Source organism: Neovison vison, chromosome 7 (genome assembly GCF_020171115.1).
Source record: "Neovison vison isolate M4711 chromosome 7, ASM_NN_V1, whole genome shotgun sequence".
Taxonomy (NCBI): Eukaryota; Metazoa; Chordata; class Mammalia; order Carnivora; family Mustelidae; genus Neogale; species Neogale vison.
The window spans coordinates 45819432-45837570 of record NC_058097.1 but is presented as its reverse complement, the minus strand read 5'-3'; the positions used below and the strand labels follow the sequence as shown (position 1 = coordinate 45837570).

At 49.1% G+C, this 18139-nt stretch overlaps 1 protein-coding gene and 1 long non-coding RNA gene across 2 annotated transcripts in view; one reads left to right on the top strand and one right to left on the bottom strand.

The window, feature by feature from the left end:
• The first annotated feature begins 140 nt into the window (after positions 1-140).
• Positions 141-18139, top strand: part of LOC122911683 — a 26007-nt gene continuing 8008 nt past the window's right edge. Inside the window, exon 1 of the long non-coding RNA XR_006385504.1 lies at positions 141-204. This is a non-coding gene — a long non-coding RNA (uncharacterized LOC122911683). The remainder of the gene's footprint in view (positions 205-18139) is intronic.
• LOC122911681 (T-cell-interacting, activating receptor on myeloid cells protein 1-like) overlaps positions 10800-18139 on the bottom strand; it is an 8557-nt gene continuing 1217 nt past the window's right edge. The window contains exons 2-5 of the mRNA XM_044256648.1: positions 13285-13320; positions 12863-13153; positions 12317-12613; positions 10800-11053 (exon numbers count right to left, since the gene is read on the bottom strand). Coding sequence (XP_044112583.1) covers positions 10911-11053; positions 12317-12613; positions 12863-13153; positions 13285-13320 — 767 coding nt within the window. The 3' untranslated portion in view covers positions 10800-10910. The remainder of the gene's footprint in view (positions 11054-12316; positions 12614-12862; positions 13154-13284; positions 13321-18139) is intronic.

The following is an 18139-nucleotide window of genomic DNA, read 5'->3' as shown; positions in this document are numbered from 1 at the left end:
CCATGGGAGTAACAGTAATCTTCCTGTGCGTGCATAGCCCCTAGTCACTGCGGTGGGCCTGCAGACGGTCGTCGTTGCCCTCACTGTGTGAATAAGGAAACCAAGCCCCAGCACCACGGATGTATTTCAGAGTCACTCGACCAGCATGTGCAGGCGTGGAGGCTGCGAGGTGCACACCTGATTCCTCCTCTCCTGGAAACACAGGTAGGCGGCTTCAGTGTGGACCCCGCTCACCTTCCCAAGACGGGGCTCTTCGATCTAGTCTGGAGTGTCGGGATCAGAGGAACGTGGTGAAGACAGAGCTAGGCCATGGTGACCACTGCCTGGTGATCACACCCACCCCCCCTTGGGGACACCAGGCTTCTGTGGTGCCTACGGACAGACCTGAGAGGCCAGACGTCCTGAGAGCCTCCCTACGCTTGTGTGACCCACTCCTGTGTCACCTCCGCAGGTGAGCCACTGTCCGTCTGTACACTCCGTCTGAGGACATTTGGACTCTGAAGACCCCATACAGGCATTCCTCTTACTGTCCCGCTGTGGCCAGCCAGAGACAGCAGGGACTCTGGAGCCACACAGGCCTGGGTCTGAATGCTGACTGTGCCGCTTCTTCTCTGTGCGATCGTGAGCAGGAGCCCTCGGCTCTCAGGCTGCAGGCCCTCGTTATCCCTGTGGGTCTGAGTCCCTTCCTGAGGGTACTTGACATCGCTCAGAGTGGTGTTTCCTGCAGCACGAGAGAAGAGCCATGGGTGCTCTGTGGGATGATTTGAGGGGATGCAGTGACCTCGCGTTCTGTAGTATTGATCACGCATCAGAAAGGCACTTCAGTAACTTCCAGTCACATTAAGGGGTGGGCACCTCCGTGTCTTGCTAATCACCCTTCTGACAAGAGGTGAGCCACCCTGAGCTTAGAAACTTGACCAGCAACTGCAGGCTCCCCACTGAGCGGAGACACTGATGCAGGGCTCAATCCCAGGACCCTGAGATCACGACCTGAGCCGAAGACAGAGGCTTTAACCCACTAAGCCACCCAGGTGCCCCAAGATTTTATTTTTAAGTAATCTCTACACCCAATATAGGACCTGAACTCAACCCTGAGATCAAAAATCACATGCTCTCCTAGAGTGTATTATGCTAAGTGAAGTAAGTCAGAGAAAGACAGATACCAGATGATTTTACTCTGATGTGGAATTTAGGAAACAAAACAGATGAACATGCAGGGACTCGGGGAAAAAGGAGAGGGAAGCCATAATAAACCATAATAAACTCAAAGAGAATGAACTGAAGGTTGATGGAGGGAAGTGGGTGGGGATGGGCTAGATAGGTGGTGGGTGTTAGAGAGGGTACCTGCTGTGATGAGCCCTGGGTGTTGTATGTAAGTGATGAATCACTAAATTCTACTCCTGAAGCCAATATTACACTGTATGTTAACTAACTAGGGTTCAAATAAAAATTTGGGGAAAAAAAAAAGAATCCCATGCTTTACCAACTGAGCTAGCCAGGCACCTCGCCATTCTCTAATTCTAATTTTTTTCCAATATTTTTATTATAGTAAAGTGCACATAATATTTAGTACCTTGACCATTTTGAAGTGTACAGTTTATTGATACTAAGTATGTTCACACTGCTGTGCAATCACCACCACCATCTACTTCCAGAGCTCTCTTATTCTTTTTTTTTTTTTACCCCAGAGCTCTCTTCTTGCACAACTGAAACTCTTGTCTCCATTAAACAGGTTCCAATTTAAAAAAAAAAATTCTTTACTGTTGATATTAGAGAGTTCTTGATTTATTCTAGATAAAAGGCCTTTGTCAAAAAAAAAAAAAAAAGGCCTTTGTCAAATACAGGATTTGCAAATTTTTTCTCCCAGACTATAGCTTGTCTTCTGATCCCCTTCTGAGTTGTGCAGAGTGGTGACTCAATTTTGATTCAATGTAACTTACTGTGTTTTTCTTTTATGGGTCATGCTTTGGGTCGTGTCTATTAACTCTTCACCAAGCCCTTGATCCTGATGATTTTCTGTCATGTTTTCTTTCAAATGTTTTCTAACATTTTAAATTCAAATCTTTGATACACTTTGATTTCATTTTTATAAGGTATGAAGTTTCAGCAAACCAGGAACATAGAAGGGAACTTCCTCAGATGTATGAAGGGCATCTGTGAAAAACCTAAAGTAATAGCATACTTAATGGTGAACAACTGAATGCTTTCACTGTAAGATCATGTAAAAAGCAAGGATAGTCATCCTCACTCATTTCCTCAACAGCATCCTAGATATTCTAACTAGAGAAATTAGCCCCCTCCAAAGTATACAGATTAGAAGTAGAAGGAAAACTGTCTCTAGTCACAAAGAATATGATGGAGTATGTAAAAAACTTTAAGAAAGCTATAAAAAGCTATATGAAATAATATATGAGCTTGGCAAGATAGCAGGATGTCTCAGTGACAAAATTTAAAAATTACTATTTATGTGCACATGCAGGGAACCACTGCAGGTAATAATTCTGGAGGCAGTATCATTTATAGCATGTCAATGAGCATGAAAACCTAAGGATGAAATTTAATTGACATATGCCAGACCTGTAGTGTGAAAAAGGCCAAACACTGATAGAGAAATTGGAGAAGTCTAAATAAAAATACAAACTTGTACTGGACCAGATACTCAGTATTAAGATGTCCCTTTTCTCCGAGTGATAGAGAGCATAAACACAAGCCCAACCAGGATCCAAGTAGCCTTTGGTAGAAACTGACAAGTTGATTTTAAAATGTACATGGAGGGATGCTCGGGTGGCTCAGTTGGTTGGACGACTGCCGTCGGCTCAGGTCATGATCCTGGAGTCCCGGGATCAAGTCCCGCATCGGGCTCCCAGCTCCACCGGGAGTCTGCTTCTCTCTCTGACCTTCTCCTTGCTCATGCTCTCTCTCACTGTCTCTCTCTCTCTCAAATAAATAAATAAAATCTTTTAAAAAAATGTACATGGAAATTTAAAAGATCTAGAATTGCCTGAGTAATTTAAAAACCTGATGACCCAACAGCCTCTGTTGTTTTTTTTTTTTCAGCCTCTGTTTTCAAGACTTTAAAAAAACTACAATAGTTAGAATGGCCAGAATTAGCAAGACAGGAAACAACATGTGTTGGAGGGGATGTGGAGAAAGGGGAACCCTCTTACACTGTTGGTGGGAATGCAAGTTGGTGCAGTCTCTTTGGAGAACAGTGTGGAGATTCCTCAAGAAATTAAAAATAGAGCTTCCCTATGACCCTGCCATTGCACTACTGGGTATTTACCCCAAAGATACGGATGTAGTGAAAAGAAGGGCCATCGGTACCCCAATGTTCATAGCAGCAATGGCCACGGTTGCCAAACTGTGGAAAGAACCAAGATGCCCTTCAACGGATGAATGGATAAGGAAGATGTGGTCCATATACACTATGGAGTATTATGCCTCCATCAGAAAGGATGACTACCCAACGTTTGTAGCAACATGGACGGGACTGGAAGAGATTATGCTGAGTGAAATAAGTCAAGCAGAGAGAGCCAATCATCATATGGTTTCACTTATTTGTGGAGCATAACAAATAGCATGGAGGACATGGGGAGTTAGAGAGAAGAAGGGAGTTGGGGGAAATTGGAAGGGGAGGTGAACCATGAAAGACTATGGACTCTGAAAAACAATCTGAGGGGTTTGAAGTGGCGGTGTGTGTGTGGTTGGGGGAACCAGGTGGTGGGTATTAGGGCACGGATTGCATGGAGCACTGGGTGTGGTGCAAAAATAATGAATACTGTTATGCTGAAAATAAATAAAAAATAAATTAAAAAAAAATCTGGCACCTGGGTGGCTTAGTCCCTGAAGCCTCTGCCTTTGACTCAGGTCACAATCCTAGGATCCTGGGATCAAACCCCACATCACGCTCTCAGCTCAGAGAGGAGCGTGCTTCTCCCTGTGCTGCTGCCTGCTGCTCCCCCTGCCTGTGCCCTCCCTCTCTATGTATCAGATAAATAAAAATCTTTGGAAAAGTAAATCTTTCTTAACATCACATAAAACCTTGCCCTTACCAAGATTTCAAGGCGCTTACTGGGGTCTGAGGCCAAGAAAGGAGCCTTTGGTAGTAGACGCAGCTGTAGTTTCCAGTGTCATTGACTGTCATGTTCCTAAGGGAGAAGTTTCCTTTGTCCTTCAGGTCGCTGGTGCTATCCACGCTTTCTGGTACTTGTTTTCAGGAGAACAAACATTACATCTTCGAGCATATTGTCTGGCCCAGGACACTGCACAGTCACGTTTCTTCCCGGGGTCTCATGACTCCGAAGGGCCTGGAGAGAAGGTTTGCGCAAACTTCCGGTAAGGGAAGGTCACTTCCTGTAAGGAAAGGTTACTTCCGGCGGTGGAAGATTGCTTCCGGTAATGGAAGGTCAATTCCAGTAACAGTGTTAGAGGTATCCTCGTTTCTCTCCTTCCCTTGGCCTTCTGGGAGGGAGCTGTCACATGGGAGAAAAGATGGCTGACCCCTGATTACTCCCACCTGGGAATCCTGCTTGGGAATCCAAGCAGACTCTGGATTATTCTGTTTTTCTGTCTGGGGCAAGAAGGTTGAGAGCTCCTTATCTCCCAGTCTTCTGTTAGTTCTGCTTCGCTTATCTCCCAGTCTTCTGTTAGTTCTGCTTCGCTCCGTTCTCTGTGTCAAGGAAGCCTGTGTGTGAGGGCAGGAGTCATCCTAATGCACCCCCTCCTCACCTGTAGCCATCAGTACAGGGGTATGGCTGGAGAGCGTCTGAAAGGGGCCTTTTCCGTGGAATCTTCACAGGTGACTCCCTGGCATCACTGTGACTCAGATTAAAGAGGTAGATTTTAGCTGTAGATCCCTGTAGAACTGGGTAGCTGCATGGGATCCAAGAGCGGCTTTCCTTTCTGAAAACAAATTTTACCTTCCTGGTGAGAGCTGAGCACTCAGGAATCACGTTGCCCTTGGGAGATACCACCTACCAGGGGAAGTCATTGAGAGAAGGCTTGGGAAGCGACCCTGGAAAGGAGTAGAGCGCATGTCAGATTACGCACACACCTTACTTTCCCCTTAAAGGAGAAGGGAAGGATGGGGAATTTTGCATGAAAAAACAAGTAGCATCTAAATAAGAAAAAACACTCACCATCTGTTGTGTCCCTTTGGCCAGGACAAAGCCCTGTAAAGGAATCACCCATGGGATATAAGCTGTTATTGAGGGAGAAGATTCCTGGTCACTTTATGCCAGATGGCCTTGGCTAATGGCAGGAGGTGGCTAGAGTCAGACCCCATCACCAGTCTTCCCCACAGTTACTGCCTCCTTTCTCAGGTGCAGCAATTTAGAACATGTAACGCAGCCTGTAGAATAAGTGGCTAGATTAGATGCAGTTTGGGGTAGAGGAGGGTGATACTATCATTGTGGAGTATCTGTGCGGGGAGGATACTTTGGCCTGAGTGCTAAAATTGCCTAGAAATTGACATCATGCCTGTACCTGAATATTATTGTAGTAAGGATATTATGTTAACAAGGAGGAGTAGGGGTTTAGTTATCCATGTGATTCCAAGAACAGAAATTTCCTTTATTTCTTCTGTATGGAGGAACAGTTTGAGATGTTTCAGGGGGAAAGTGGGAAGTTATTAGGACTTTTAGGTGCAAACACATGCATACCTCATGCAAATTTAATCTGTAGTCTGAGAAAATGGAAGGTAGTGGACATGTGCTGAGGTATGTGAAGAAATGTTGTTGCAAAGTCAGAGGAACCAGGAGATGGAAGAAGGACAACTACAGAGACAGCAGAGGCATGTGGAGACCCAAATCCACTTGGAAGCTGCACATGCGAAGCAGCATTGACCTGCACCTCTGGACGGACCCTGGGCCCTGTGCATCAAAGCCTTGGGGGCCTGAACCTTTGTCCCTCCTGCCCAGTCCCTGAAGAATGGGTGGAGCTCCCAGGACAGACCCTTCCCCACTGAGCAGGATATGTGCCCTTTCCGATGCTGCTGAAAGTAGGTAGATGGTAGGCCTACATCAGACAACCTCCTGCAAGTGCACAGAGCAAAGTGAGCAGAGTTAGCGATGAAGTAGGATTACCTGTGGGAGCGAGTGTGATTATTTTAGAGTCAAAGAATTTGAAGGTACTTTAAGTTGTTCATAGTTGTTGGGAAAATCAGAGCAAAGGGAGGAATTCAGGGGTGAGAACCCAGCTTAACCTGTAAATTAAACTTAGTTAAGAAAAATAACATCATGGGGTGTCTGGGTGGCTCAGTGGATTAAAGCCTCTGCCTTTGGCTCAGGTCATGATCTCCGGGTCCTGGGATCAAGCCCCTCATTGGGCTCTCTGCTCAGCGGGGAGCCTGCTTCCCACTCTCTCTCTGCCTGCCTCTCTGTGTACTTGTGATCTCTCTCTCTCTCTCTGTCAAATAAATAAATAAAATCTTTTAAAAAAAACTGTTAAAAAAAGGGAAAATATCATCATAAAGCATCATGAAGTAATTTTAAGTGAATTCCTACCAGAATTCAGTTCCCTCAATGTGCCATCTCCCAGCTAAGGACCATTCAGGGTTCTGAAACCTCCAGACCTCTGCAGTTCCTGCCTGCTCAACACCTATCTTCATGCACTCCTGCACACACTGCTGAGGGGGCACCGGGACCCTCCACACCTCCGGAGTTGGGTGTCCCTCTGAGACTTGAGGGCTTCAGCCAGCGTGGCTAGAAGAACATGTTGGTTGGACACACTCTTGACCACCTGGCTTCATGTCTGACTGGAGTCTCAATGTCAGCTCTGCACGTCACCTACACAGTGATGGGAGGAGACACTCTCAGAAGTCTTACCTCACGAGGGGCGGGTGCCTGGGAGCCGGATGACAGGGCACACGTTCTGTCAAGGACAGAGGAGAGCAAAGGGACGTGCTTGCTTCACGCACCGGTGATGGACAGTTCTCTGTGGGGGATTTCCAGCAGAAATAGCACCTGAGCCAGGGAGGGGGATGGCAGGATTCCTTCCGCCATGGGAGTAACAGTAATCTTCCTGTGCGTGCACAGCCTCTAGTCACTGCGGTGGGCCTGCAGACGGTCGTCGTTGCCCTCACTGTGTGAATAAGGAAACCAAGCCCCAGCACCATGGATGTATTTCAGAGTCACTCGACCAGCATGTGCAGGCATGGAGGCTCCCAAGACACACACCTGATTCTTCCTCTCCTGGAAACACAAACAGAAGGCTTAAAAAAAGTATACTTTTCATTTTTCCCAAGGTGGAGTTCTGAAGTAAAGAGCCCTATAGACTATCCTAGAGTCTAGGGTTCAGAGAAATGTGGTAAGAACTCAGATCTATAGTCATGGTGCCCAAATATGAGCCAAGAACTACACGCTGTCCTTGTCTGAGGAAATGAGGGGTTTTGGCACCTGCAAACAGACATCCTGAGCTGTACCCTGTTCCACACCCAGGAATTATTTTTTTGAAGATTTTATTTATCATTTGACAGAGATCACAAGTAGGCAGAGAGGCAGACAGAGAGGGGGAAGAAGGCTCCCTGCTGAGCAGAGAGCCCGATGCGGGGTAGATCCCAGGACCCTGAGAACATGACCTGAGCCGAAGGCAGAGGCTTAACCCACTGAGCCACCCAGGCTCCCCACACCCAGGAAATTTTAAAACAACTTTATCAAGATGTAATTCACATGCCATATAGTTTGCCTATTTACTACACAGTTTATGGGCTTTCCTACATTCACAGATATGTGCAAACTTCACATAGTCAAATTTAACACACTTTCATGGCTTCAAAATGACACCCCATTACTTTTCAACTTCTGCTGTATTTCTTCCCCCCAGCATCTGCAGCCCTAAACAACCACTAACCTACTTTCTCTGTGGGTTTCCCTATGCTGGACTTCCATATGAATGGAATCGTGTAGCATGTGGCCTTTTGTGACTGGTCTTCCACCTGCCATGATGAGCTAATCCTCTTTTATGTCTCTAGAATTTCCCCTTGTCAGCATGTGTTCAGTCACTCTAAGGACATTTCTGTTTTGAAGACACCATACTTGTATCCATCTTAATTTCCTCTTATAAGCTGGTGGAAGTAGTCATGACGTTAGAGGCAGGCAGACTGGGCTTGCGTTTTGCCTGTTCTGCTCATTCTCTGTGTGGCCCTGAGCAGGAACCCTCAGCTGTCAGTCTCAGGGTCCTTCTTTAACCCCTGGGCCTAATTCCCACCACACAGGACTGTTTGCAAGGGTCAGAGTGGTATTTCCCTCAGGGTGGCGTATGAACCACAGGTGCCCAAGGAAGTGATTTTAGGCCACATGGTGGCACAGTGCCCTGTAGCTTTGGTTACAGCATCGGAAAGTTATTACCCTTTCAGTCAAGCCCTTCTGATCCCATCAAGGGGAGAAGTTCCATTTATGGTGGACTTAGAATAGCTTTCTTTCTGGCTTATCACCCTTTATAGCTAGGAAGTGGTCAGCCATTGGGTCAGAAGCATAACCACCACAAAAGGCTAAAATGTCCTAACATTTTCTGTTTTTCCATAGTAGTATATGTTTATGTTAATTCCCTGCATTAACATAGGTGGTGACCCTGCATTATTAAACTATTGCTAAGTAGTTTCTATTTTCAAATAAATACCTTTATTTAAAGAAAAAATGTTGACTCACTGTCAGTAAATCATTAAATAAGTGAAGGTGATCTAGGCACAGCGTATGTCACGAATGTGGAAATGTATATATGTGAATGTTGGAGAAAACTCGAGCGTGGGTCCTGACATGTGTGAGGCAGTCAGTAAACACAAGCCGGCATTGTTTCTTTTGCATTCTTCATGTCTCTCAGTCTGTCAGTCCACCCTCCTCTGGAACCCCACCCTCAACTTGAACCCTCATCTTAAGGAACTTACCAAAGTTCCTACTAATCGCCACAGTCATGGCCCTGGCCCTGCAGCTTGCTGTAAGGACCCCTCTTCAGCTTTGTGGTCACCAACAGGATGGAGGGAAGCTCGGTGTGGGCGGTGATCTCTTCCATCTTTTCCCTTCCTTCCTCTTATGTGACCCACAAGTTTTTGTGTCATGTCCACATTGAGGAAATGAAAAACAGGTAGTAGGATGTAGAACATTCTGAAAATGACAAAATTTTAAAGGTTGGGAACAAGCCCGTGGTCACAGTGGTGTTGGGAGGAGAGGTTGGGTGTGATAGTAAGACACACCGTGAGGGACATCTTCATGGTGAGAGACTGTGGCCGTATGTTGATTGTGCCAGTGGCCAGATGAATCTAAACATGATAGAATGGGCTAGAACCCTACACGCTGTCCTAGGGTCAACTCTTTGGTTTTCATATTGTGGTGGACATACAACGGCGCCATCGGAGAAACTGGGTCCAGGGTGCCAGTATCTGCATTGAGTTTGCAACTTCCTGGGAAATGGATGATTTCAAAGTAAAAGTAGGATCTGATGGAAGAGCAGACACAATCTGAAGGAGCCATGGGCAGTCACATGTGAGGGAATGGGCACATCACGAACCATGCATGGCCAAGGTGCCCGGAGACTGCGGTAAGACGCAGCTATAGACCGAGCAGCTGGCATCCAGTGTGCCGACCTGTGCTGGCTGTAAAGCCAGAGTTCTGTCCATTTCAACCACTCGTGACCAATAGCAATGCAAGGAGGAACCCTGAGTTTTACTACTCATTGGGTAGAAGGGGGAGAAATACTGAACTACTGCCTGAGCCTCCCCGAGTGTCCACACTGAGAAAACCTGCCACGAGATACACAGCCCAGGAGAAGCTCCTTCCTGCCTCTAGCACCCCGAAGGAGGCTCAGCCACGATCTGCGGAAAGCCGGCGTACCGAAAGGAAGAAGACGCACTGAAGAATTACATCCACAAAAACCATTTCTACTCTGATCAGAGCTGGGTTTTTATAAGCGTCTCTCTCGGGTTGTAAGGGAGGCGATACCAGCTCTAAAGTAAGAAGGGGTATTTGTGAAAAAGAACAAGATTATTGACAAACAACAGATCTTGAACATGAAAATACTGTGGAACATTTTACAGCTGCACCAGGAAATGAGTCATGCGGGTGCACCTCTGGGGCAGCTCAGTGCCACGAAACTGAAAGGAGGTCTCCCAAATGAGCTGGAATGTTGGGACTCTGGGAAATCAAAGTCGAAAGACACGTGCGATGAGTACGGAAGTTTAAATACCCAACTCATTGGTACAGAAGCACGAAATAGAGAATGGAGAGGAGTCAGTAATGGATACGCGGGCAGCAGTGTTTTCCCCACTTCTCAGTGGAATGACAGTTCCTACGGAAGTGACGACACAGGTTACCCAGCGTGACTCTGAAGCTTTAAGCATTTTTTCAGGTCCTCCAATTTTATGAGGTGCATCTTTAGGCTCCAGCCTGTCCTCTGCCCCAGGCGAAGCTGCAGCAGAGGGAAGCCAAGTCTCATCCACGAGTGGTACTTCATAGAGCAAAGAGTGCAGGTTCTGTGGGACTCAGAATCCTCAGGGCTCCCCGCCAGTGCTCATCCTTCCTGGGCAGCCAGGGGCATGTGGGCAGTACAGACCTGAGGCCAGGAGAGGGAAGAAGAGGAAGAACATTATTTCCCTGGCCTCCTCATGCAGGCTGTCCACCAGGGCAACACCACCCCCACTCCCATCCTCCACATCGAGGGGTGTTGGGAAAAGCACGATAGAACTTGCTTGCTATCTTCTTCCACAATGACTGGGGCTTCAACTGCTCTTTAATGGAAACGAGAAGTGGTGCTAAGTGTTCCCACAATGAACAGGACAGTCCCCTGCGATGAAGAACCATCCCACCCAAAATGCCGTCTGTGTCTATGTTGAGAACCACAAGAAGTCCCATGGTGGAGTCTGGTGTTGAGAGAGCCCCGGGCTGCGACACCAGCCCAAACAAGAGAGGCGCTCAGCTGTTTTATGTGGATCCACGTGGAGACTCCTTCTGGCCGCACCAGGCTTCCGCCACGAGAGCCCCCATAATCACCACAATCACGGCAGCCAGACCCAGTCGGATGAGGTTGCCCGAGGTGTAGTCCTCCGACTCGGCCCCTGGTGGAGCTGGGAGAGAGGAGAGGATGAGCAGCAGCTGGAAAGGAGCATCCCTCCTTCTCACGCGGACCTGTCGGGTGTGACTGTCCTGCACCCGCTGGTGTTTCCTGGTCAGTGCTCAGCTCTACCTCCCCTGACGCTGTCGTCACTCAACACAATGTGGGATTTCCGGAGAGTTGTAGTGGCTCTTCCCTGGTCTCCTTCCCAGTCTCTCTGCCTTACCGCTCCCCCTTCCTGTCCTTGCTCGTCATCTCATTTCCACCCTCCCGCACTGCCCTTTCCCCTTCTCCCTCCTCGTAGTAGGAACCAGGCTTAGCAGCAACCGAAAAACCCACCGTTGCTGCACAGAGAAGGGAAGTCGTTCAGGGGCTGCGTTTGCTCCCCTCCTCGTGGCAAAGACTTAGTGCAGCCAGTGAGCTCAAAAAAATTCCAGCTTAGTAGCTGGGCATCGGGACCACCGTGCATTTCATTTCAGCTTCACCCAAGAAGAGCTCGGGCTCGCCATTGGCCCTGGTTCCCAGAGGGAACCGGCATCTGACTCCTCCAGCTCACACACGCCAGGAGCGCAGAGTTCGAGTCTGAACCCATCAGCAGCAATGCTCCCCGGAGACAGAGTCCATGGGGAGAGGCCCGTGAGGATGCCGCCAGGCCCAGGATGCCCTCTGCACCTCTCGGCACTGCCCACCCTGACCTTGCGTCCTAACTACAGAACGTTCGCCGACCACAGCGCACACATAAACATACACAAGGCTGAGGACGCGGGCGCAGCCTCCCACAAAGCAGCAAGTTTAGAAGATACTGAGCTGTGTCACGACAGCAGGCGGCCGGGGAGCAGCGTGTTCTAAGAGTGAGAAAGGTACTGCCATGGAGTTGCCATCAGCAGGACGGACCACAGCTCTCAGGGACGCCCGGGGTGGCAGAAGGGGCTCTGGTGGGGGCGGAGTGGGTTGTTTGGAAGAACAAGCTGAGAAAGTCTCCCAGAAGGCCAAGCAACAAAGGCCAAAGACTCTAAAGTAGGAAAGGAGAGGTTTAAAAAGGAGGTGATCAGGGAGGCAAGGAGAAACAGGAATTGGAAAGCAACAGAAGAAATGCTCTCCGGTTTAAAAAAAAAATGTTGCACACTTTAACAGTGTTGTAAGTCAGTTATAGGTCAAGAAAACTCAAGAAAAATAGTCAAAATAAGACTCAATAAAATAGTCAAAATAAGAACAAACTAATTAAGAAATGAATTAAAATTTTAAAATGCTCTAAGAAAATCATACAAAACCTCACCTGTCACCCAGATCTCCAGATGATCGCTGGGCTTGGAGGCCCAGAAAGGAGCACTGGTCTGGAAGTACACACAACTGTAGTTCCCAGTGTCACCAGCTGTCACATTCTGGAGGGAGAAGTCTGTCTCCTTCTTTACTGGACCCTGGAGCTGAACTGGCCCTGCTGCTCCCACCTTCAGTAGAGCAAACATTATAGTCTCATAAACATTGGCTGGCGTCTGGCACCTCAGGGTCATGGTGTCTCCTGCGGTCACCTCACTCCTTTGGTGGGCTTGCAGGGAAGGTTTAAGAAAACTTCCTGGAAGAGAAGGAGGGCTCCAAGGTCATGGGGAGAAGCCCTGAGTCCTCCACCCACCCTTGTTCTCCCAGCAGGGGTTCCCTGATCTCACCCTCTTTCCACTCTGACTGTGGGAAGGCGATTTCCCCGTCAAGCCCTGGCTCTTTCTGTTCTGTGTCTCTCTGTCTCCCCTTGCCCCTTCCTTCCCTCGGTTCCTCCCCCACACCTGTCCCTGCAAGACCCTGTGTCCCTCCAAGGCACTCTCCTTACCTGTCACCAGTAGTAGGAGGATGTCACTGGGCTTTGAACGTGTGCTCGGGGCCCGCTGTCTATAGTAGTCACAGGTGTACGCTCCAGCATCTCTGGGTTGTAGGTCAGTGAGTTGAAATTCAGCCAGCCCATCTGTGGGAATCCATGATTGCATAGACTCCAAAGGAACTTTTCCCTTTCTGAGAACAAAGTTGACATTCTTGGTAGAAGTCTGGCATTGCAGCGTCACATTACCCGAGGAAGGCATCACCGAGCTGGGCCAGGCCCTGAGGGAGGGCTTGGGAAGGGACTCTGGAAGGAAGCAGAGATCAGGACGGGGTTTCGGTGCCCTTGTCTGCTCCCAGGAAACCCCCTGAAGGAAAGAGAAGTGATACAGAGAGTTTGGAGTGAAGGAGAAGGAGGATCTGACTGAAGGAACTCACCGTCGGTCCCCCTGCTTCCTTGGCCAGCACACAGCCCTGCAAGAGACCCATCCATGAGACACAAGCACCCACCTGGAGCCCATCCCGCGGGGCCTCCCGGGAGCTGCCGCTGAGAAGGGACCCTGGAGGTCAGGCCTCTGGGGCATCTCAATTCCCCACACTGGCCTGTGGCTCCAGCTCTGCTCTCGGCTTCTTCCTCGCTTCTCCCAGAAGGTCTCCTGTGCAGTTCGCTACTCCCATGGCCCCAGGACCTATCCTGGTTCCCCAGATGTCCATAAACCCCTCTGTTCGCAGCTTCCATCCTGAACCACTCTCAATCTTCCGTTTCTCTTGAGCTGGTATTACAGTCTGTGGACTCCCTGCACCTCACCCTTGGGGGGGTAGAAGGCAGGAACTGTGGGAAAGATGTGGGAGCACAGGACTGGAATGGGAGCCTAGCCCACCTCTGAAGTTGTTCGAGACCCTGAGTGGCACCGAGGGTCTGCTGACAGTCTCACGTGCACCGGGAGAAGCCCCTGCCGAAGGCTGCCAGGTGCTGCGAGTGACAGTTTGTAACTAAGCTCATAGAAGCTGTGCATCTCGCACCTCGGGAGCCACAGGATGTCACTCCCTGTGAGCAGCTGGCCGGCGGGGCCTGTGTTCTTCCCCTCAGCATGCCCAGCATCTGTGCAGGTCCCGGCACACGGTAGGACCTCAGCAAACACTCGCTGATGGGCTGATGAGATGCACGCGTAAACGCAGCTTCTCCGAGGATGTGACGAGATGCAGCGTCTCCCTACCTTCCCCATCCTCCTCCCACCAGGCCAGCTCCATTTCCAGACCTCACCAGGTCACCTACGTCCACTTGGGAGTCGGGGCTGGCTCAGAGATGGAGGGAGCTCTGTCCCTGGACAAGGCCAGTTAAGTCAGCCTCAGCCTTTAATCTAGTGAGTTTCTGATCCCATCTTTGCCATGATCTCTTTCCATCTTTTGATACTCCAAATAGGACAGAGGTTACTGCTTTGTCCTCTCAAACAAGCCTCAGAGAATCCCCGTGGATATCCCAGAACGGGGAGAACCTGCCTCCTCCACTGTCCCACACTTGGGTCCGTTTGTAGGGTACCCGAGCTCAGTGGTTCCTGGCCTTGGCTGCACATTGTGCTCCCTTGGGGGGGCAGGGGCGCTTAGAGATCCCAGGGCCCAGAACAAAGCACGAAAGCCTTGAATCCCAATCACTTGGGATAGGGTTCAAGCACCAAACTTTCGAAATCTCCCGGGAGATCCAAGTATTCCCCTGAGTGACCAAACCTAGAAAAACATTTCTGAAGGCTGCAGCACAGTTGTTCAAAATCCGTTGGCGTAGAAAGAGACTTGCAAGTGATGGGGGGCATGTGCCTCTCTGACCCTCACGGGCACCACCAATATTGCCCAGTTGTGGTGGTTGGAGTTTGGCCTGAGTTCTAAGATCTCGTTAAAGATAACATCAAGCCTGTTTACAGAATTTACCAGAAGAGAGAAATTGCTCTCAGTCCACAGATACTTGGTTGGACCTACGTTTCTAGAAATTTACTTTTTTTTTTTTTTTTTTGCCTGTGTGAAACAGTTTTGTGTCTTAGTTGTGAAAAGGGGGGGGAGTTACCCTTGTGTTAAAATTGCATGGACCAATCAAAAATATTACTCTCCACGTTTTGAAAAAGTGATAATGAGCCAAAAGTTGAAGAGACCCAAGCATCCACCAGCAGACACCTGGACAGAGACCAGGTGTATGGTCTGTAGACAGGGGAGGACGATTCTGCCGTAAAGAGGAATGGAATTCTGATAGATGCCAGAGTACCAGTGGTCTTGGAAAACGTTATTCTGTGTGAAATCGGCCAAGGGCAGAAGGGGAAATATTGTATTATTCCACTTACACGAAGTACCTAGAATAGGCAAATTCATGGAACATAGAACAGAGGTTATCAGGGGGGCTGGGGACAAAGAGAGGAAGAATGCTTTTCGATTAACGAAGGCAGAGTTTCTGTTGGGGATGATGAAAAGGTTTCGGGTGAAGGCTGCGCGTCGTTGTGAATGCATTAAGTGCCACCGACCAGATACAGGAAGTTAAGAGGATAAATGTTATTTATGTGTAATGTGCTACAATAACATGGGGAGCATAATGGGTGTGTTTAGGGTATTGAAAACTCTCGCAGTCAGTGAATCCACAGAGAACGGAAACAGGAAAAAGGGGGGCAGAGCATGCGTCGGTGGACACCCGAATGTATTAGAGGTCCCCACGCCCCTTGCCTGGGAAGCAGCATGACCCGAACTCTGGGCCGAGCCTGTTCTCTGAGCACGAAAACCCTGGGAGCCCAGATCTTCGTTCATCCTGCCATGCTTGGTCAAGAAGAAGAGGAACCCGTGGCACAGAGCCTGTGCCCTCTTGATGGACCGCACTGAGTGGGAGTGGGAGCCCCTTCTCTCCGCACAGCAGGTGAGAGCCGTCTGTGAAAAGCAGCCTCCTGTTGTGGTGGAGAGCAAGGGAAGGGCACTAGCTTGCGGACGACCCTGCAAGAGCCTTTAAGTTCTTAGGGACGCAGGATGTCTCTGGACTGTGTGAGATGTCCAGAGGAAGTGGGCATCTGAATATAAATTCCCAATGACATGGACACTGCGGGGGGGGGGGGATGGTGGTCAAGGCAGAGAAGTCCGCCTGGGGGCGCTCTTGGCTCGTGGGGCATTCTGAGACCTGTGGGAATTTGGAGTTGGTGCCAGCTCAGTGGGTTAAGTGTCTGCCTTCGGCTCAGGTCATGATCTCAGGGTCCGGGGATTGAGCCCCACATCAGACTCTCTGCTCAGCAGGGAGCCTACTTCCTCCCTCTCTCTGCCTGCCTCTCTGCCTACTTGTGATCTCTCTCTGTCAAATAAATAAAATCTTTAAAAAAGAAAATTCGTGTAGCATAACAAATAGCATGGAGGACAAGGGGCATTAGAGAGGAGTAGGGAATTTGGATAAATTGGAAGGGGAGGTGAACCATGAGAGACTATGGACTCTGAAAAACAGTCTGAGGGGTTTGAAGTGGCGGTGGGGGTGGGAGGTTGGGGTACCAGGTGGTGGGTATTATAGAGGGCACGGCTTGCATGGAGCACTGGGTGTGGTGAAAAAATAATGAATAATGTTTTTCTGAAAATAAATAAATTGGAAAAAAAATAATTTTAAAAGAAAAAAGAAAAGAATATTCGGAGTTTTTGCAAAACCTCCTCCATCAGCCCTCTCCTGCACTCACCCAGACACTCAGGTCCCAATGCCTTTGAGGGAGGTGTTGTGAGGGATGTAGGAGGTGATGTAAGGAACGCTCTCTGGGGCAACCTGACGTCTTGGGATCAGAGAACTTTGGTGGCAGGGAGGCAGTTTTAGCACAAAGACCTGGTAACATCCCCCTTTTCACTTCCAAGACACAAAACTGGTCCATATGGGGTAAAAAGGAATCTTTCAGAAACACGGGTCTAACCCCTTCCATGGCCTGTGCTCTGGTAGCTCAAAGCGGGTTCAGGGCTTTGCAGAGCTAGGTGGTTGGTGGTGGGACACACTCTCAGGTCACATGGGACTCATCGTGGGCTCCCAGGCCCCAGCACAGCACAGCTCCGCTCAGCCTGTCTCATCTCATCTTACCTCAGTCTTCAGCTCAGAAACCTCGTTGCTTAGGGAAGAAACAGGAAGTCCACTAGGAGAGACTTACTATTTCTCAAAGACAACATGAAAAAGAAAAGGTTAATCCTGGATGCCGGGTGGTGTAGTGGGGTAAGCGTCTGCTTTCAGCTCAGGTCATGATCCCAGGGTCCTAGGATCAAGTCCTGCATTAAGCTCCCTGCTGAGCAAGAAGCCTGCTTCTCCTCCTACCTCTGCAGCTCCCCTTGCTTGTGATTTCTCTGTCTCTCTGTCAAATAAATAAATAAAATCTTTGAAAAGTAAAAAAAAAAAAAAGAAAAGAAAAAAAGGAAAGATTAATCTCATTATCGTGAGAAAGATCAGGAACCTTCGAAAGGTCGAAACAAAGCCAGGGGACCACCGGCAGGTGGACAGATCAAACGGGACCCATACATAAGCAGCATAGTCCTCAGCCACGAGAAGGAAAGAAAGTCTCATACGTGTGTCCAGGGAAGCTCTCTGGACGGGCACGAGTGGAATCAGCATCTCACTGGGCCAGAGAAGAATGAATGATGCAAGGAATGGTAAACATGAAAAGAGCATCTTTTTGAGCAGGAACTGGTCATGCATGCTTGAACCTGACTGTGAAAGTAATTCTGAAAGATGAGGGAAGTTGCATCGATGGGCATGTGTTCTCTGAGGCCCCACAAGGACTGTGTGCGTGAGCGGAGTCCTCAGAATTCGGTGGCGGTCGCTGTGTCCCTGCCTTCTCTCTGCACACAAGCAGCTGTGTCTTCCCGAGGCGAGCCTTTGGTGTCAGGGGCGCTCCGGGGAGGAGCCTGAGGTCTTGGGATCAGAGAACCGTGGCCAGAACAGGAAGCTGAGTGCAGAGGGCCACACAGAAGGGAGTCCTCATCCCCTGACGTTTTGTGGCTATGACCTTTGCTGGTTTCTGGAAACCAGTTCATTCTGAGGTACAATTCCAGTCCTGTAACTGGGGACATTCTGAATCACCCCTCTTTACATCCTCAGGCTTTTTCCAGCGTAGAGTCCTTCCAGACATGCCTCGAGTGCTCCGTACCGTGGACCCCGTGCATGTGTCCCTCTTGGTTTAATGTCGTGGCTGAGTGGAAACATTTTGGAGGCTCGGCTGCTCTGGGTTGAGATTCGGCTGCCCTTTGGCACAGGGGGCAAGTCTGCGCAGTCTGAGGCAAATCTCTTCAAGTGCGATTCCTCATTTGTAAAAGTGAA